The sequence below is a fragment of the Branchiostoma lanceolatum genome, chromosome 5 (genome assembly GCF_035083965.1).
Source record: "Branchiostoma lanceolatum isolate klBraLanc5 chromosome 5, klBraLanc5.hap2, whole genome shotgun sequence".
In the NCBI taxonomy this organism is placed as follows: Eukaryota; Metazoa; Chordata; class Leptocardii; order Amphioxiformes; family Branchiostomatidae; genus Branchiostoma; species Branchiostoma lanceolatum.
Window position 1 is genome coordinate 10,694,224 of NC_089726.1, and position 21,047 is coordinate 10,715,270.

Sequence of the window (21,047 nt, forward strand, 5' to 3'; positions counted from 1 at the left end):
GTCTTGAACCGCTAGACCACTATGATCCTGTTGCCGGCACCTGCTGAATTTGTATGATAAATAAATGAACAAATAAAACTCACATGAACGTTATCTACAGAAGATATAGATCATCCATAGAAACAATAAATCAATCCAGCAAATATGATGTATAAGATCTTTGGCCTTAATATCTACAAATTCATCACAACATTTTAGAGGAACAGGCAGTAACATCGATATAATCTTTGGAATGCCAGCAAAACTACAACCATGGTTTATAAACAGTACTGCTACATACCCTGAATCAGTATTTCCAAAATAATGCACAGGCATTAGAAATGGAATGTCATTAGATTTTGTGGCTTTCACCCACAAGGCCTGGGTTCGATTCCCGACATGGGAACCACTGAAACGTTCGAGGCGAGTAGTACAGTCTCCTGTTTCCCATGAATCGAACTCGGTCCGCTAGCTCACAAATCCAACGTTTTAACATAAAGCTAAAATGTCCGGACCAGTTAGACTGGTCAGTAAGTGGGCTTGAAACAGCACATTGTTACAGCTGTATACATTGCGTGGTGGTTACTGTTCTCTGCTATTGTTGCCACTGTCCACACTCCTATTGTAGACATATTGCATTATAGTGACACAGAGAACACGAAGGCCAACGAAACTTTTCATGCTTTTGATGAGTTTGTGCACGAAACATCCAGCTGCTCTGCACTGTCGGTAGGGATGCGACAGAGGGCGCTGCCGTTATCCCCCAGACAGCAGTCCACGCACGGTTTGGCCTTCTGCTGGAGCTGCCTTCGTCCTGTAGACACCTGTGGGGGAGTGAGATGACTCTTTCCAGTGACAGTAACATCATGTCGCAATCATGGCCCCTTTACTTATGTATTTGACGTTATGGAATGTTGTGTTTTCTACTGTGTCATACGTTGAAAAAGTCTTTCAAGACCCCTTCAAGGGCAATTGCTAGGAATCAACGTGAGTAAAGGTTTCGAATAAAAGTTGAGCTTTTACACAATTCATTAATTTATACTTTGTATTCAAGCTGTTTTCATTCTGACCTCTAGACCTTTACTGCGATCGGACAAAATACTAGCCGCAATTAGCTAAGCTTTGCTATTGCTTATGTATAACAACATATTAAAGTTTTTCAAAATTATGCACATGTATAAGAACACGATCAACCAATAAACCCTGTAAGAGAAATGACAGGTAGGTCGGGATGGCATGCAAGCTGACCTTCCGGTTCTTGCCGTCGGGCGGATACTGTAGGAGTTTCTCCAGAGCATCCTTCAGGTCCCGGAAGGTCGGCCTCTCCGCAGGCGTGGGTCTCCAACACTTCTTCATCATGTCGAATCTGAAATTGAACAACGTCATGTGGACTGGTTGGTTGGTTGGTTGGTTGGTTGGTTGGTTGGTTGGTTGGTTGAATCATGCAAGTTTGTTCATAAAGCCGACATCACACGGGCAACAAGCTTTGGCCGAATTTGTTCATCGCCAGAGCTAGCGTGAGAGTCGAGTGTATTTTTCGCCTGAAACTCTACCCTGTCACATAGAACGGGGTAAAGTCACCTGCACTGTGCGAACAACGGTCGGTCTCGAAACATCACACAGTGATCAAAAGTCACCGCCCGTATTGCTGCCGAAAATGTCCTTAAATCTAAAGCTTCGCCGGAGGCTCGTCCGGCGAGCTATTGCATGTTTTCCTGCTGTTTGACGCTGGAAGTATGCTATTTTTCCAAAACGGCACTAGCAACTTACTTAGACTTAGATCCTCCCGTGCCAAGTGGCACATCGGGCAGCAAGCATCCTCCATTTTGTGCGGTTTTGGGCCATGTCTTCTGCTTCTTTCAAGGTAATCCCCAGTTCGTCAATGTCCTTCTGAAGCATGTGCCTCCATGTGAGCTTGGGTCTTCCCCGTTTTCTTTTCCCTTTGTCGGGTTTCCATTTGAGCGCTGTTTTTGCGTGTCGCTCCACAGGCATTCTAAACAAATGACCTGTGTATTTTACTCGTCTTTCCGTGATGGTGATACTAAGGGGTTTTGTCCCACTCCTATTGTAAACTTCTTCATTTGTAGTTCTATCTTTATAAGTTATGTTATATATCCTTCTAAGGCACCGCTGTTGGAATGCGTCAAGTTTTCTTTTCATTTTTGCTGTAATTTTCCACGTCTCGCTGGCATAAAGAGCCGTGGGGAGAACTACGGATTGAAGTAGCTTGACCTTGAGCTTTCTGGAAAGTGTCCTGCTGGACCACACGGTGTTCATTCGTCTGAAGACCGCCGCTGCTTTGCCTAGGCGGGAGTTTATATCTGTGTCAGAGTCCCCTTCGGCAGTGATAACACTGCCAAGGTATGTGAACTGGGTGACGTTTTCTGTTGGTTCTCCATTAATTTGTAGTTGTGTGTTTGGGGGGGGTTCACCAACCTGCATTGCTTTAGTTTTGTTCCCACTAATCCTCAGTCCTACTTTGGCAGAGTTTGTCTCTGTGTTGGTGGTCATGTCTTGTAAGGTTTGGTGGGATTCAGCTGTTAGAGCGATATCGTCTGCGAAATCGAGGTCGGTGAGACGCCTACTCCCTTTCCAGACTAAACCAAAGTTTGGATTGTCCAAGGAATTGCGCATAACATAATCAATGGTGACAATGAACAATAGGGGGGATAGAACACATCCCTGCCTTACCCCAGTGACTATATCAAAACAGCACTAGCAAGGACACTATATAATGTGCATGACATTATACAGTGTCCTTGCTTCAATCAGTCTGAAATTCATCAAACATCATTCAGAAAGGTGTTTCTGTTGGGAAGAGAAAAGTACTTACATGTCCTGAGGGCAGTTCGGCGGCTTCCCCATCCGGTATCCTCTCAGCACCAGAGTCACGATCTTGTCTGTGGGTATCCCGGGGTACGGGCTGCTCCCTGTTTCATGATGTTTGATGTTTTATTAGAAATCCATTAGATGAGGGAAATGTAATCTATTCTTCATGGATATAAAAACACAGAACGTACACTATCACAACGCACACAATAGTAAGAATCGCAATAACTACAGAACAACATACTACAACCAAAATATGAAGATCGTCTTGGACCGCCTTTTGAAAGTCAGAGGTCAGTTACAATAATATTAGAACATTCAGCGTGCCACCATTGCTGTGAGGGTTGGTTTGTGTCTATCTTAGATGTAATCCATTCCTCTGTGTGTAACTTGAACATATTGGTGGTTCAGATGATCTGGTGTGTTGTTGGAAGGTGTTGTGAGACTAAGTAACCCTTCCTGTACCAAACATGTAGAAATGGGTCATCATTATCGTCATTCTGCTGGACGATTCGTGGGCGACAGTCGTCTGTATTCAGGTGTCTTCATGTAAAGGCTTTACACGAAGACACCTGAATACAGATGAATGTCGCCCACGAGTCGTCCAGCAGAATGACGATAATGATGACCCATTTCTACTTGGCGAATATAATTAGGTCGGATGCAGGAGGCAAGATGATGTCATTGACCCTTCACAAAGGCTTTAGTAAAGGGTCAATAACATCATCTTGCCTCCTGCATCCGACCTAATTATATTCGCCAAGTAGGTTATGCTTTATGTTTTCACTCTGGATGATGTATGGTGATACATGTATATCTCAAGAACCACCGGATGGATTGCGATTGTATTTTGTATGTGGGTAGGTAGGGTGACCCCGACTTTGGGCCTCCTGGTGATTGATTTGGTACTGCAGGAGCAATTGTCTTTAGTATATTTGGTCCAGGACGTGCAGTGGTCTTGATTCTTAGGTGTCAGGTACGTGTTAAGATAAGGGTATAGTGCTGTAAAGTTCTGGGAGCCTGCAGGGTTGTTTCCTTGTTGTGTTTTCGTACCGTTTGTGTTTCCAGTGGAATATTAACAACCTCTGGATGTATTTCGATGATATTTGAGGCATGGGTAGGTGTTGTAAGCCTGACCGTTTTAATGTGATTTGGGGCCCTCTGGTGGTTGACCTTGGTACTGAAGCAGGACATATGGTTTTGTATCTTTGGTCCTAGACGTGCTGCGGTCTTGCTGATTTTTAGGTGGCAGATAGGTGTTAACATAAGGGTAAAGTGGTGTGAATTTGCGCCTCCTAGCAAGTTCAAGTGTTGAATCTGTATCTGTATAGCCGGTATAAACGCCCTTCTGCGTGACACACCAGCTTAACACGCGGTGCGGCAGCAGCTGATTTGTACACTGAATGGCCTGTCACACCTAGTCTTTGCACATCTGACTGCAACCATTATTTAAAGCTATTTAGTGAGGATTCTCCTACAGTACTTAATGGCAACGAGTTACATTCTATATCACGGTTCTCGTAAAATACGAAATAATTTTTTTTAACACATCAATCCTTGGTTGATAACTCTGCTACTTATCAACCTGCAGGATCGACGTTCACTAGAGTGCCCCTTCCCTGACAGCTTTTGAGCAATTTGCACCAGATCAGGTTATCATCAGACCGTATTTGTAGGCTGTCTGGCCGGCGCCGGCGTTTATTTGCAGGCATTACGCTGATTCGTGATTTTCAACGTATCGGGGCCAGTTTTTTTCGCTGGAAAAATCGTAATTGTTGGCCCTAGAAAGACTGCTCTCTTTCGACATCAAAATTGTCCATTAAAAAGCACTTATCACCATCTGACATGGATGTGCAAACTTCCCGTAATAAACATAACCAGTGCGGGGAAGTATTCAAGTCCCTTTGCGCGGTGACCCGCAACTTTCTAAGTAACGGTCGCCGGGGTCACACTCGTTTTAAAGCATTACGAAGTATTTCCGGAGCACTCGCCGTAAAACATTCACTGAAACTCAGCATAAACGAGAGAGCGAGGGCTGAACGGGCCGGAGAAATCTGGTTGAGACGAAGATAATAAGCTCTTTGGACAACCCAAGGCTATCGCTGCAGTTTGCGAAGGGGATGAGGACTGTGGTTTCCGGGAAATTCGGCTAGACGCTGCTACATTAACCTGTGAGTGGCCTTTCGAAAGACATCATTGCCTCTTTTGATGCCGAAAGAGAGCAGGCTGGGGCCGGCAACTGCGTTTTGTCCAGCAAAAGAAGCTGGCCCCAATATGTTGAAAATCACGAATCAGCGCTCTCCCCGAAAATAAACGCCGGCGTCGGCTAAAAGGCTTGCAAAAGAGGTTTAATATTTTCCGGGTGGGACAGACAGCCAGTGCTATGCCATGCATCGTGAGGGGTGTAAATATTGCAAGTTCCATCATTTAAAGGAAACCCAAGCAATATTAGGGTCCGAAAAATTGGATTTTGAAAGTCAATTTATTTAGTCATTTCTATATATGATTAATTTTAACAACACTATGACAATGTATAGTAACCATGATGCAAAAAATACGACGTTGTTGTGATGTGAGAACTCAGTGAAAATCGTGGCCGGAGTTTTTGTAGGTTCGCGAAACTAAGGCGATCATCGTACGGCACGATTTTGCGTGGTTTTAAAATCCTGAAAGTATGAAGCTATTACGCAACTGTGCTAAACAATGTTAGTAAATGTCACTACCATAGATATTTGTGCATTTTTTTTTAAATTTCCATTTACGCTACTTACGGCCTTTTATGCATAATCAATGACATGATAAAAAATGACATTTACTAAAAGCACTAAATACTTCACGGAGGTATGAGGTCTCCGAACTCTTGTTCTGGTTTTTATACGTCTCCTGGTCAGCATCACCCTCATTAGATCAGGACCCCTATCGATGTAACGTGTAATATCGATAGAGGTCCTGATTTAATGAGGGTGGGTCAGCATTAGTATTCCATATTAGGCCACAGCAAGTAAATTTTACGGATGGCATCCTTTGCAGACTCCAAAATTAATGCGCGTGGGCGAAAAAAAGATGGGCAAAAAAAAACAAGATGCACACATTTTTAAACTTGAATGAAATAAAGCATGTGAGAAGAATGGAAGTGATACAAGATGGTATTACAACCAACAAGTTTTTTTTTTCCTGTATTTGATAAAACAGTAAGCAACACTGGTGTCAACAGTAAATTCACTATCGATTCGAGTTTGCATAGCACGTCAGGAATAGAGAAAGGACGCAGAGACAAGGCTTACCGTACACTGGGAACCGGAGTCTCCTGAGGCAGACTGACTGTGACCATATGATGCTGGCTCTGCTCACTTCGTCTCAACTGAAAACAAGTTCTCTCCGATATTGCTGTCCTGACGGTCTGACTCAATTACCGTGCCTCGGAAAACACCGTCTTTTTATTCTGTCTTCAACAGACAGACAGCTAGACAATGGTCTACTCAAACTGCATGACAAAAGTTACTTCATCTGACCCTGCTATCGGATTTGTTACTAGCAGTAGTTCGATTCACTTCATAAAACTCCGAACTTACCGTCTGTTTAAGTCATTGTATAAAGAAGAAGAGTATTTATCCATTAGCAACATCAAACACAGAGTGGCTACTACTAAACTCCGGGTTAGCTGTCACAGATTACATGTCGAAACATTGTAATTTAAATCGAGTAGAAGATGAGCAACACTTCGTCCTAGACTGTAAATTATACGATAGCGAAAGAAGTGTATTTTTTAACCTTATTAAAGAAAAATTCCCATATTTCGAATATCTTAATGCAACAGACAAATTCATATATTTATTACGCCTGGATAATCCTTGTATTAGAAATATTGTCTGCTCATATATTTACACATGTACAAAGAAGCGAGAAGAAGTCGACTCTACCGGACTAGCTTAGTTTAATAACACGTTTTGTCTACACTATATGTTTACAGCTTGTATTGTTGTATTATGTCCTTGTATGTTCCATGTGTTAAGTTAGACGACCTGTACCTAGCCCCTCGGGGCATGAATGCACAATTAAGGTCTTTCATTCATCATTAAAGAATTACTTATCGAATTACACGTTGTTGATGACATTGACACAGCAGTTACAGACTGATTCCATTTACAAGCTTGGTATCGGGGCTACACTGTGCCTTCGAAGCTTTTGTTAAGATGGTGACAAGGAGCAATCTTACTACAGCTTGTATATGATTGTACAACACCATTCCCCATATATACCTACCATTTCTACATGTGCAAATGCCTTTTTACGGCATTATGGACGTTTTGGGGATAGAACTGACAGGCGTTTGCGATATATTGTCCTATCTATAATATGTTGTCCATTGCCAAAGGGTAAAAAAATTATTGTTTTTTATTTCGAAATCAGGCGAAAATCAATACGCGCGCTGATGTCATCCGTAATAAAATTTACTTGCTGTGGCCTTATGTTCTTTGGCATTTCTACATGGATCTGGATGATTGACACTTACCCAGGGTGGTTATTTCCCACAGCAGCACGCCAAACGACCACCTGTGGGCCCAATAATGGCAACGTAGAGTTAATTAGTTACTTATTAGGCAACGCAAAACAGCAAATCATGCAGCAAAACGCATGGAATTAAAATAGAAACGAAAATAGAAACTAATGGAAGCAAAACTGAATTATACATATCTTTAGCTTCTCTGGCCATGCAGACCAGAGTCGGTTAACTGAGTTATACATATATTATACACTCAGCACAAAAGATTTGGAAACTTAAATTTGGTCGATCATATCTCCGTTGTTTCTTGATCAATTTCAATGATTTATATATCATTACAAAGCTTGTGTGATTTTCCTTCCCATGATACCAAACTTAATATGGTTGTAAATTAATGCAACGAGCACCAGACCTGCTTATGCGAGCAGGTCACATAAAAAGTGCCCAGATTACCCTAGCCCTACTAATGTCAAACGCTCAATTCAGTATTTTTTTCTTCTGCTGGTAGCACGTGGCTTTTGCACGAGGGTAATATGAAACTTAAATCAACAAAACACATTAATATGAAAGCCAAGGATAGTCTTCATCCGAACAAAAGAATGCGTAAAGGAGCCTCAGTTATGATGAAGGTGGCTTAATACTGAGTACACAAGCCATGCACTGTCACCACAGCCCGGCACATCCTCCTCGTGCTTGTCACCAGTTGTGTTACGCGGCCCCTGGCTATTCTTCCACAATGAGTCGTCGCAGGTCGAACAGTGTTGTTCTGTTGATCATTCTTGCATGCACAGCTCGCCCAAGCTGATCAGTGATCACAGAGTCTGAGACTGTGTTCAATTGTGTTGAGATCTTGGCTGCAGGAGGGCCATTCTATCCTCTGTATTCCTGCATCCTGGAGGTGGTCTGAAATGGCTCTCATTCTGTCCTGTATGGACGTGCACTATCATCTTGCAGATCTTGCATATTGCAGAGGTAAGGACCTTGGAAATGTGACTGGATTGAGAAGTTGTCTCTAAGTCTTGACACATCGAGGTTGCTTAGGATGATTAGCCTGGTTTTTCCTCTGGCAGTTAACGTTGTACTGCCCCACACTATGACACTGACTCCAACAAAACAATCAGTCTATCTAGATCTGTGCAACAGTCAGCGTAGGGTTCTCCTCGTTGCCCACACTTTAATTTACCCATCCAACAGTCTAAATAAATCTACTCTTATCTGTAGCTGTGAACATAACATTCCTCCACACACTGTTACATTCACGATGTGGACAACACCACCACAAGAGTGTTTGACACTAGCATGGAAATCTGGGCCCTTTTTTCTACACCCCACTCGCTTAAGCAGGCCTGGTGCTCGTTCCATGAGATTGCAATTATAATGAGTTGGGTATCATAGGAAACGAAATTACACAGGTTTTGCAACGATATATAATGCATTGAAATTGATTGAGAAACAACGGAAATATGATGAACCAAAGTAAAGCGATCGCAGTCTGTCCTAGGACAATCGCCGATTGTCCTAAATTGCCATCTCTACTGTGACATATATACATTATATATATAACTCATTTTTGGTGGCCTATACCTCAGTTTAATACGCGTAATATAATACAATCTCATTCATCAGAAAGCGCAATCATCGCTGCGGTAATGCAGTTTGTTTGCTGTGGCGCCGCAAGAAATGTGATATGGAAGGAAAACTTACACGTCGCTTTTGCTGGTGTATCTGCCGGACAGCAGTGTCTCTGGTGCCATCCACTTGAACGGCATGCGACCATCCTGGAAGTTAACAGAAATTGAAGTTCAACAGACGGGCGTCTTAAATACTAAAAATCTTAATTTTTTTCTATTTTTCTCCAACACAAGAGACTACTCGAAGGACTAACAATGGTCAGCAGAAATGTTCAAGTACCATACAAGGCGCTTGTTATCCACTCGTAGACAGTATCATCGGGTGAAAACATAAGCGTTTTAGAACAGGTTTTGAAACAGACTTCTTAGCATTTACAAAGTAAGCACATTCTACAGACCTTGGTCTCCTTGAAGTAGTATGCGTTCTCCTTAGCTTCTCTGGCCAGGCCAAAGTCTGACACTTTGGCCACACCGCCGTCCAACACCAGGATGTTACGTGCTGCCAGATCACGATGGATGCACTGAGGGGAGAAACATAAAGAGTTAGTCAATATAAAGTAGAGTGGATTCATTCCTCGAGCTAACCGACATCTTTCCACTCTACTCATCATCATCTTATCTTGCGTACTGCAGCCAGTTCATGGCTTCTTTGTTTGCTTCATGTCATTCTACTAATATAAGGAGTTAGTCAAGTTTTTCGTTCAGATTCAGCGTTGTTGATAACGTTTGATGACTTTATCTTCATGGATATGTTTTTTCTGCTGTTTTCTTCTTTCTTTGGCCGCCAGAGAATCACCTTCAGAGATGCCAGATGAGCCATTCCCCTTGCGATGTCCAGCGCCATTTTGAGCAGGTCCGCATCTCGTAGAACCCCGGTCCCCGTAGCGCACAGCTGGCGGTCACTCTCCAGATCACTGACCAGATGCCGAGCCTTCAGGAACTCCCGCAGGTTTCCGTGCACGGCGTACTCCATGATGATGCAGAGAATCCCTGGGTACGAAAACACGGCACATGTGGTTAGCAGCGCTCAGTTCTCTTCGGCACGCTTTCTGGGATTCTCGGACACACTGCTCAGTTAAAAGCTACTTATCTAACAATGCTACAAAGTCCAGATTCCCCACCCAGTGCTCAAGAGGGACACGAAATAAGTGAAGTAGTTGCGTTACCATTATGTATTCTAGCACACTACCCGGCAGCGATAGGTTGACCTTTGGAAGCTACACTTTTTAAAGCTGACAAGGGTCACCAGAGATTTTTCCCAATCACCTAGACGTCAGGATAGCAATCATTCTGCTTTCTTGAGCTCTCAGACTAATGCCTCTGATAGCAACGGCTACAAAACCGGAGCAAGTGCTATATGGTAACGATGTACGCAGATTTTCCGTACTTCAGGCACTTAGAAACTTGAGGTGCGTTTTGCCTTCCACTTCTGCTGCATACTCCCGGCAGCATATCTGATGACGTTGAGGTGGATGCCTCTGAAAGCACCGACCCACGTTTTCAACAACTACATGACAAGCTGGAGCCAGTGCTATATGCTGACGATGTACGTAGATTGTTAACGATTATAGCCTGTTGAGGGGCTTTGATCCATGACTATAGGTACTTTAGGTAAGTAACGATTTGAGGTGCGTTTTGCCTACCCCTCCTGCTGCATGCTCCCAGCAGTCTGATGACGTTGGGATGGCTGCCGACGTAGATGAGCTGGTCGAGCTCCTTCTGTAAGATATCCCTCTCCTCTAGCGTGGCGCCGTCTGGCTCAGGCATCATGGAAACAGGCAGATTGGAAGACGGTTAGGTTTGAGGCATCTGATTAGAACTTTTAGAAAGATAACACACACACACGCACATACACACACACACACGCACACACACACACACGCACGCACGCACACACACACACGCACGAACACACACACACCTTGCTACAGAAACATCGAGGAAACCTGCGGACCTATGTGTCACTATAGCTAGGCACTCCATTGTGAACAACAACAGCAACAAGATAAGATACACGATACATGCAGATCTTAATCAAAAGCGTGCGTTTGGTGACCTTTAAATTTGTAACTCCCTCACCAGCGTTTAGCTCCAAAAGTGGCCTTGAAACGAAGTTGGCACGATGTTTCTGGTCCTTTGGTGATTAGTTCACACTACAGGGGATCAGGACATTGATTGTATAAACGGGGCGCCGCGGCATTAGCGCCATTCATTGAAGTACGCTTAAAGGGACAGAGAGACACGAGGATACTGCCGTAACTGCCACCAGAAGCATGTCTATCATCAGTGATCGTTACTTGTGGGCGGTGCGCATATTGATTCGACGCCAAAGGGCTAAGGCGCCATTTCTAAAAAAAAGACTGGCCTAATCCACCGCCAGCAAATTCAATGAGTCGGTTTGCAAAACACGACTGGGCATGTGAATATTCCGACGGACAGGTGCAACAAGATACTTGATTTTCTTGCAACATTATTACATAGGCAACTCCATCCAACCAACTAGTGACACGTATCAGCTAGAGAATACAAGAAATGTACTTAAAGCATTTGATTTCATCGTATTCATGACTCACATTCAGTCAACAGCCTACAGTTGATACCTTTTGCCATGTAACTGGCTCTTGCATGTACATTGCCTTTACGTATGTGCTCTCAACTGCATTTTACGTCGTGCTATATTTTCTCAAAGAATGTTCTGAAAAATTGAGAAACACCTTTGAGTGTCTTGACGGCGACTGGAACAGGTCCTGGTTTCCCGTCGATGTCGTGAGCGATGGCGTGGTACACCTTACCGAACGCACCCTGTCCGACAACTTTGCCGAAGTTCAGCTTCCTGATGGGGAACTCCCATTTCAAGTACACCGTGTCCGTCAGTTGGGACGGGAAGTCTGAACGCAAGGAGTTCAGAGACATCTGTGGCAAAAGAAGCAACGTTGCGTTATCAGTAAAACGCCATGAAAATGACGTCCATGAACAGATCCATATCTGTGTGGAAAAGTAGGCGGCATCGGATTCAGGACAGGTTTAGACAGGAGATTCTATGTCACATGTATAGAAGTTAGTGAATTTGAATGTAGTGTAAATAGCTGTAACAATTTCTATGTAGTTTTTATTTCAATTGTATATGATATTTTTTTGTACTCCGAGTAGACTAGCTACTTACTGATTGAATGATAGCTAAAATAATGGGGTGAATAAAGTATATATATATATATAAAGTAGCTAAAGTACATAATATACAAGATTGCACAAGGATTTGCCACGCCTGTACAACGTACCCGGGGGACGTCGGAAACAGGACCAATCCGCCTGTTGGACTTACACATACACGCCGATGATGACCTAAGTTTTACCTAAGCTTCAACTAGAGAAAGCATCAAGCTTTAAACGGCCATAACCTCCTCCCTCATGGCCTCATTAAAAAGAGGCCTGCAGGTCATTTTGAGCTTCTCCTGAACGGTACAAACAAATCAAACAAACAGAACGTACGTTTTGCCGGCATCTTTCTTCAGCTTTAAGGGAGCGCAGTTCAGTGGTTAGCAGAGACCAGAACGACTTTGAGGGTGACTATGTCGTCTAGTGACCCAGAAGGGTCACTAGGATCAGGTACACCCGTAAGTCGGTTATTCACTCGTGCTTGCACTTCAATGTCCTCACTCGTGCGAGGTTAACGATTGCAGCAATCCCCATGGATGTTCAGGTAAGTCTACATTTCTCACCGAGCCATTATGCAAGATGAGTCGTGAAGTTGGATTGTGAGTGGGAGCAGAGCGACTGTAAGGTCACGGTCTCTTGACCCAAAAGGGCCACCTGGTACACGGAAATGCGTTCATTCATTCAGTTATCCATTCATGTACTGCCTCTAATCTAGGTTTTATGTGAGGTAAGTTAGTATGAATTTACCCCACGCTGAACCCAACTGCACTTGAACGTTGCGAACTTCAAAAGTTAGCAGGGACCTTAACGACCGCAAGGATGAGTCATCGTCTAAGGGCAACCCAGAGATCATCCATCCATCCATGCATCCATCCATTCATCCATATACTGCAGTGGCCGTGTTTGTTAGCACAGCCCTGATGTCAGGTCAAAAAATTACATCGTTTCATTCAAGCTCTTCTGCAACCGTAGGTCATGCCGGGCTACCAGGCATCGGCGGCGGAAAATACGCCCTTTGAACTTCATTCGGTCAATGATGAATGATGTGCCTCTGTGGCGTTAGGTAACGCTGTGATTTTTATGAGAGTGCAATCATCGTTGCAACTTAACGAAGTTCAGTCGTCGGCTGAGACAGAAACGATAACGAAGATGGAGACCCAGCTTTCTACTTATAATCCAATGCGCACTGAAATGGCTTTCAAGCAAAAATACATGTACTAAATGGCTATTTTGCGCATGGGGTTGTGGGTTAAAAGCTTGCTAAAAGCTTTACTGATTCTGGCAAGACGTGAGATGTTTAACAGACTTTGAGACCAAACTTTATTAATCCCCCCCACTACTACACAGTGCCACTGTCGCACAACAGAAGTATTAGTTTTCTGTTGGATCAGCGTCAAGTACCTCGTCTATGTTCCTCTGTCCTTTTGAGCAGCGTTTGATGAGCGCGCCGATCACCAGCACGATGAAGGTGATGGTGAGGAAGGTCCCCATCCCCACTGCTAGCAGCTGATCTACACGCACACGGGGCAGAAGAGGGTTAACTTTAGGTTATAGTAAACTCTGGCAGTAGCGTGTCCCTAACTAGCATCAGCGGTTTCCCCACGGTTCAGATATGTCAGGCTCGGCCCCTGTTCGACGATTTACATGAACTGTTTGGATTGTATATTTCTATCGTAGTTATGTACATGTATGTTATGCATGTTATGCCTTTTTCGCTGCACATGACGTGGGCTATGTTATCCTTCTCCTGTTAAGTACCACTCCCTGTTAAGGTGCCCAGCCTAATGAATGATGAAAACAACATTCGTCACCTGATTCCTCATCGTTCCGAATTGTCAAGACCAGCACACTGGGAGAAACAGTCGCCACTGTCAAGAAAGATCTAATTAGTAAAAGAACATGATATGAAATAGTAACTTCACGCATGTTATATTTACCGATACATAACAATGAAATAAACGCGGTACAAATTTAAAAACCACGGCACAATCATAAATCATTGCACTGTAGTGATATCCACTGCCAGCGGCAACATTTGTAACGTTCAAATAAAGTTGTGTGCATTTAACCTTCTGGCTAGTACAACATTATACATTATAATGATATACGATATCAATTGACAGTTAGGAACAAGATATGTTTGATTCCAGTCATAAGGACTGAGAGACCGTGAATTTTGGAAGCAATATGTCGGATGTCACCGAAAGTCTTCCACTTTTCTAGCTCTAGTCTGCTTTCGGAGTCAATTATAACTATGATAGACAACTGTCATACAGACTTGTAAGTCCCCGTATCAAATGTCAATCACAAGCTCACTTATACAGGTTGTGACGGGCTCATCTTCCACGAAGGTGTATCCCGGCATGCACTCGCACTCCATAGATCCCTTGCGGCTGGAGGATCCCTCGGGACAGATGACGCAATCTTCCTGCCCCACGTCCGGCTTGTAGAAGCCTGCGGGACAGGCTATTGGGAAGACACAAGGTGGTATCGTCAGTTATAGCATCAAAAGTAATGTTATTCTCCACAAAAACAAGTCTCCTCTCTTTCTCTATAAGGCCACGTTGATTCGATTATATGGATAACATCAAAAATTATATGGGAACGCCAAAAAATTATATGGGAACGCAAAAACTGACGTGAGCGTGCGAATGAAAAAAAGTTTGGAAAAAAATTGACTTCATCATGTGGTCAGGAAGGTTGAATAAATGACTTAACACACAGAGTATGGTACACAGAACAATAGAGCCAACTTTTGTTCTATCACCTTCTTCTTGGATTTCGGAATTGACTTTGGCATTCCATGGCATTAATATCCGTTTTCCGATATCTTTTTTAAATTGACGGCATATTGATTTATTTACTCATTCTGCAGCTGCTCCGTATGATTTACAGTATGGTCGAAAGCCATGGGGGAACAGATGAAATCGATGCGTGCGCTGATGTCATCCATATAATCGAATCTAACCTAAGGTATGATAAACGACTTTTTAGTTTTCCCCTCGTAACGTTACCTCCTACTCCTACGCTTCAGATTCTATTGTTCATACATCCGTCCCTGTCATGCTATAACGTCATGTATGACACGGACAGCTGCTCCAACAAAATGTGTTTTTTGTTGTTGTTGAAAAGTGTCAGTGTAAGCGTTACAGTTGAAACCCACTATGAAATAAGCTTCCACAGAATTACCAAATTGGTGTATTCATTGCACGGATGTCGCCCGTTCACATGATAAGCACTGACGTGCATGAGCCTGTCATCACAATCTGTGTGGGAAAATTGGTTGTCAAATTATCAGCTCCAAAAGACTGTCAATACACGACAAACTTGCATGAGGTTCCGTGGAGATGCCTTTCTCCTGCATGGTGGTACATGCATGTAGGGATTTTGTGACGTTGATGTGTATTCTCGCTCAGTCCTCTGAATCTGGACTAGACCTGTTGACTCAACTACATGAGTTGTATTTCCCTATCATATGTTTCCGTACCGCCTACACATCTATTTCTAGAAGTACATTGTTCTCAAACGTAGTCATTATGACGTATTTCCTGGGGCCTTTACAAGATGATAAAGGATGATCCATTGACCTTGCCCAAATATGGTGAGATGGTCAAACTAAATGACCATCAGGCCTGGCAGGCCTTGGCCCCTGGGATAAGGTTCCCTTTAAGGGTCATTTCTCAGTGTGACTCCTCAGAACGCCCACTCTTTCCCAGAAAGAACAAAGAACATTGGTGATTAATACAGCTTCTAGACATGAGGATCTTGGAATGTAACTAGAGTGAAGTGCTAGTGAAGTGCACCCTATCATACAACCATCAATACCATTTATGGTGTCTCACAGTCTCAAGCAGAGACGTGCCCGACTTGCTACATTTGATGTCACTGCCTACGAGGGAGTGAAGAGGCGATTTTTCCCTAATTTTGCGGAGGCCGAGAGGAAAAAAACTACAGAAAACTGACCTACCCAAGTGCTCTCTCTAGAGACGCTAAGATTGCCATAGAGGGTCTGGCAGCAGCTATGGCTGATACAATGGACCCCGGTACCCCGCGTCGAAGGATGATGATGCTTATTAGTTCTTTCGCACAATTTTTTTAACCTCACAAAGTTGTCGTACCTTCGCATCTGGCCGTTTCTCTGTTCCACGTGTATCCCTCCCAACACTGACAGGCGTCCTCGGACTGGCTGCCGTACTCGCTGGTGGAGAACAGTGGGCAGTGCTCGCAGGTGGTGGTGGTGTCATGGCGGCCGTACGAGTCCCGCGGACACACTGGGAAATGTCAGGAGTATTGAATAATAGTGGCAATAGCTGTATGTGTAGCTCTGTGTACAAACCACGTATAGCAACGTTATTTGTTTTGTAGAAATACAAAGGGAACTAAAGACACGATGAGCCCAACCTACACGGAGCTACATTGAAAAATGAATGAGATGATGCTAACGTTTTTTATGTTTTTCCAAATCTACCCTGAACATTTTTATACATGTATATGTATCGACACCAGATAAACAAAGAATGATTCGAAAAGAAAACAACGACGGGCAAGCTACCTTCACATCTGCTCGTGTTCAACACACAGGTCGAGGTTGTTTGCATCTCGCGCATGCGCTGTTGTAAATATGAGCATTCCCCGGAGACAATAATTCCAGGCGCTTGATGACACATTTCAGGGGTATTGTCTGTGTGGAAGGGAAAATTTAGTCTGCAATTTTTAACTTATTACATTGCTACATACACCATGTATTGTTCACAACAGCACGTTATAGAAGTCAAAATAAACATTACTAAATAGTCCATGAATGCTGTATAAAAGAATCGTCAGTAAAACTGCAATATATGAAATTCTATATTGTAGTTACAATCATGATAAAACAATTAAGGTCCTGTTGGTACCTACGCTTAACGACGCCTTAAGGCAGTAATTACGGACAGTAAAGCATTTTATACCTTCGATTAGCAAGTAATAGCTTTTCTGATATACCTGACTGAATAGATTGCGGTTACTAATTTCTCGTGGGAATCATATGTCTGTAACTTTCAGCTCTTATCTTATACGATTTCTGCATTGACCTTGTTATTTCTCGTGGAAAAGATACGCAAATATATCGTTCTTTTCCTATTCGTTCAGGCCCTTGCTGTTTCAGTAACAGGGTATTTCTTTTTACAAAGAGGGGTTGCTAGCCCTTCCCTTTTAAAAGGCTAGAGGCACCTCCTCAAACACGGGACCCCCATTTTACGTCCCTTCCGAAAGACCGGTGCAGCCCGAACCGACATGACCTGCCCAGGTTTGAGCCAAGGTCTCCCAGTTAACAACTACTTGGAACCAGGAGCTCAACTGTGAGGCTGCTACCGGTTTAGGACATCCCCTTCTTTTCCTATGTTACAGATAGACTAAATGCTCACCACATTTCAGAGACGTGGTTGAAATGTCGACGAAGAGCCTTCCCCTCAGCTCCGGCGGGCCCGAACAGTTAAGAGCCAGGTCTTCAAAAGATGAGACGGAGTTTTCCATCGTCTGTGTCAGAATCACCAGGGGGGCCAGCCGGCAGTCGCACAGCCAGGGGTTGTGGCTGAATGGACTGTTCATGTGGAATTAGACGTTGTTAGTACAGAACACCAGATCTGATTGACTATACATGAGCTACTGGCATAGATCAGAGCTTCAGTGTATGGATTTTGCTTTTGACACCTGGAAAGGCCACGACCAGATAGAGAAGTCACCTTAACTTCTGATTGCATTTAAAGATAATACTGCCCTTCCGGGCAAAGTTCGAGCCTTCTTGGCGCGATTTGCCTATTACGGATCACAGACACGATAACCAACCAAAGGTGATGCTGTAAGCTTATAAGATCTACAATCCTGTCGTGGTAAAAGAGTCTAATGTTCACAAAGCACCTCAGCTTCAACTTTAATTTACAACAAGATGATGATAACGCCCCGGGTACGCTGTCTTTTGAAGTTATGATTAGTCTTGCAATAGTTGTGTCTGCTGCTACTGCTTTGAAAATCGGCACTGTCTCAGTCGAGTTTGAGGATAACGGGATGAAAGTCGACTGCCTAATCACCGCAAATTCATGACAGCAGGTTTTGCATGCTTAACGTTACACTTACTTGCGCGTGGGCGTCACGCCAGACTCAAATGTTGATCCGAACGTCAAGGCGCCGATCTTAGAGATGATTTTGCGCGGTAATGTCTGCAGTTTGTTGTTTCTCAGCCACCTGTGGGAAGAGGAGACGTAAGATGGATCTTGAGGACAACGTGATACGCTCAGTTAATTTAGAATTTAGACTGTTACGTTACGATTGCTCATGCATCAGCTGTAAATGATTGTAACATCACTATAGACTCATATTACATATATGTAGCGTTAAATGTCTTGCAACGTTAAATCGACTTTAAAGGTGCAGATGATAATGTTGAGAAGTAGTAAAATCAAGTTACAGGTGTTGGAGGGAGTGCAGGTCATCCAATGCGTTCTCATTGAAGCTGGTGATGTAGTTGTTAGAGAGGTATCTGTATACAATAAAGAAGACAATACACAATCTTGATTAAAATAACACCACTTTCTTGTAAATTGATAAAGGTGCCAAACGCAATGGAATGAGAACACTTACAGAAAGTTGATAGTCTTGAGTTTTGACAGATTGCTGTACACGCTAGAGATGTTGTTATATTCCAGATCCCTATGGGCAAGAGAGAAAAAACAGTGTCTTGTTTACAATACACACCATAAATTATTCATCCACAGAATAAGCGAATTATCATCGCAGTAACTCCACAGGCAAAAATTTCAAATGGCTCAGTCTAAGCACACTGTCGTATTTGATATCACATAGACATAGTGCCATTTAGGTACGTCGATGAGACACATGTACACAATTAAGCTGTCTCACAATCGCATTCACCACAATTACATATCAATCAATAGGTCTGGTTGAATATCTGATGGGCCTCAGATTCTCTTCTGCCAGGCGCTGACGACAGATGCAGGATGCCATCTAAAATGTCGGACTGTTAACCATCTTATCCATTTGCTTGAGTAACTTGTGTGCTGTTTATGCCATATAAATGTTTGTCTTGTTATTCGTCCGTAACAGCTAAGAGAACAAAAGAACGGAAACTTACAGGCGTCTCATGGATGTGAGGTACGCTAGGCTGTTGATTGGGATGGTCTGGAAACGGTTGCGGTCTAAAGCGCTGCAAGTGGAAACCGGATTCAGTTTTGTTTTTTATTTCATGAAGATGATAGTAAAAAGTTACATTGAAGGTACATAATAGCGGTACTCTACACTGTATACTTACATGTCATAAACAGCAGAGAGGCCCTGGAACGCCAGATCTGGCAGAGTTTTCAGGTTGTTGTTTGATAGGTCACTGTACAAAAAGATGGCGTGTTAGAGTACAGCGTATTGTCTATCGTGTGAAGTACAATTATGAAGTCATTTCCATCTAGTGCTCTCAGTTACAGTAACTGAAATGTCCATGTGAGCAAGGCAATATTGCTAACCACAGTAATTCATATATTTGTTATTCAGTTAGACAGGTAGTAAGGAGAATGAGTTCCTTAACAATAAAGCTACCTATAGGAACACTACACAAAATGTCATTCAAGAGTTAGGCATGGCAGTAGCCATACTTTCAGCACCAAGGACAGGCATATTCAGCGGACTAACCAATAGATGATCTGACTGTCTATATGTCATTCTGTGCTGAAGGAGACAGGCTGTTTGAAGTGATCTAGTCTAATGTAAAGTGTGCCCTACTAGTATATGATGTGTGTACCATTTCAGACGTCGTATGAAGGCCGACGAGTTAAGCACAAATTTGTTGGTCTCTCAACAAACCTCAACATCTTCCCAGACGTTTCCCGCCCGTTAGTGTTTATAATACCGAACTGCCCAATATGGAACACCGGGAAGGGCATGTGCCCCTACAGCACATACTTATCATCAGATCTCGCCAATCGAGTCGACTTGAAAGGAAGCAGTGTTGAATAGCGCACAACAAAGTAGTTTTCATATATCGCGGGGGCATGCTTTGGAATTGGTTTTGAGCACGAAAAGAAAAACAACCTTTGGCACCAATCAAGATATCAAGGTACCTATCTTGTATCGTATGTAAAGTGGATGAATTCAAAGGCCAAGTGACGTCAGTATCTAAAAGTGTAGTATGTCGTCTACTTTGATTATTTCAATGACATATAATGTCCTTGATTATCAATACAAACCAGTCATGCGACTGGTAGATTTTACAAAGATATTGTCGTCATAATCAAAAGACGCTTACAGTGACACCAATGTCTGCTGAGACCGGAAGGCTCCCGGTGAGATGTACTTGATCTGATTATCGCCGAGTTTCCTGGAAAAATATGTTGACTTACTTACCAGGACTTCATGTAATTGTTGCCACAGAAACAGTAGATTACTGCAGCTACAAACTAAATTGGCAATCTAAAGATAAGTAGTAAAAGGCCCACTTGCCTAGGTATAAATAGACGCTTTTTCAGGACGAAATGGAAGGACATCATATCTAAGGATACTATAATCATGTAACATTATGTTCTTGATCAAACTTTGCATGTGTAGTGAATGTACATATATAGACCACATCATATCAAACGGATTGCCACAGTGATACTTACAGGTCCTGAAGGCGGCGGAGTTGGCGAAATATCTTCCCTGTGATGTTTCGTATGTTGTTGTGAGCAAGTTCACTGTAAGACAGCATGTTTCATTTCAGTAGTTGTGGGGGGCACGAATTATTTCGGAGTTGTAGCTGCAGAGTACAGAAGTCGAACCAAAGACTGTTGCATTTTCAGACATCAGCGATTTTAAGTTCTACTATACCTTCGTCCAAACGATTTGCATAATTTGCAATTTCGACAAAGGCAATTCTCGTGATTTCGCTGCCTTTAATGAACTGTTTATGCCATAGTATAAATGTA

General features: G+C 43.1%; 2 protein-coding genes across 2 annotated transcripts; both read right to left on the reverse strand.

Moving 5' to 3' along the window:
* Window positions 1-493: 493 nt before the first annotated feature.
* LOC136434253 (fibroblast growth factor receptor 4-like) lies at window positions 494-9,928 on the reverse strand. Its single transcript, XM_066426984.1, has 7 exons — window positions 9,740-9,928; window positions 9,342-9,464; window positions 9,017-9,090; window positions 7,322-7,362; window positions 2,813-2,909; window positions 1,228-1,345; window positions 494-803 (listed from the first exon to the last, which is right to left on the reverse strand). Exons 1-7 carry the CDS (start codon window positions 9,914-9,916, stop codon window positions 657-659), a joined length of 777 nt encoding a protein of 258 aa, XP_066283081.1. The 5' UTR covers window positions 9,917-9,928; the 3' UTR covers window positions 494-656.
* A 32-nt stretch (window positions 9,929-9,960) lies between these two features.
* On the reverse strand, window positions 9,961-20,830 carry LOC136435302 (uncharacterized). The gene is made up of 15 exons (XM_066428660.1): window positions 20,745-20,830; window positions 20,390-20,461; window positions 19,406-19,477; window positions 19,229-19,300; window positions 18,718-18,786; window positions 18,545-18,616; window positions 18,214-18,321; window positions 17,505-17,680; window positions 16,218-16,370; window positions 14,416-14,565; window positions 13,911-13,967; window positions 13,501-13,610; window positions 11,658-11,856; window positions 10,587-10,697; window positions 9,961-9,992 (listed from the first exon to the last, which is right to left on the reverse strand). Exons 1-15 carry the CDS (start codon window positions 20,828-20,830, stop codon window positions 9,961-9,963), a joined length of 1,539 nt encoding a protein of 512 aa, XP_066284757.1.
* Window positions 20,831-21,047: the final 217 nt, after the last annotated feature.

Bases quoted from the DNA above. Each gene is read 5' to 3' on its own strand.
- LOC136435302 (XM_066428660.1), bottom strand. From the start codon at position 20,830: ATGCTGTCTTACAGTGAACTTGCTCACAACAACATACGAAACATCACA. The intron at 20,462-20,744 runs GTAAGTATCACT...ATATTTTTCCAG, and splicing joins CTCCGCCGCCTTCAGGACCT to GAAACTCGGCGATAATCAGA. The intron at 17,681-18,213 runs GTAAGTGTAACG...CCACATGAACAG, and splicing joins GGCGTGACGCCCACGCGCAA to TCCATTCAGCCACAACCCCT.
- LOC136434253 (XM_066426984.1), bottom strand. From the start codon at position 9,916: ATGGAGTACGCCGTGCACGGAAACCTGCGGGAGTTCCTGAAGGCTCGG. The intron at 7,363-9,016 runs GTAAGTTTTCCT...TTGGGCCCACAG, and splicing joins TACACCAGCAAAAGCGACGT to GTGGTCGTTTGGCGTGCTGC. The intron at 2,910-7,321 runs GTAAGTGTCAAT...ATCATGAAACAG, and splicing joins GTGGGAAATAACCACCCTGG to GGAGCAGCCCGTACCCCGGG.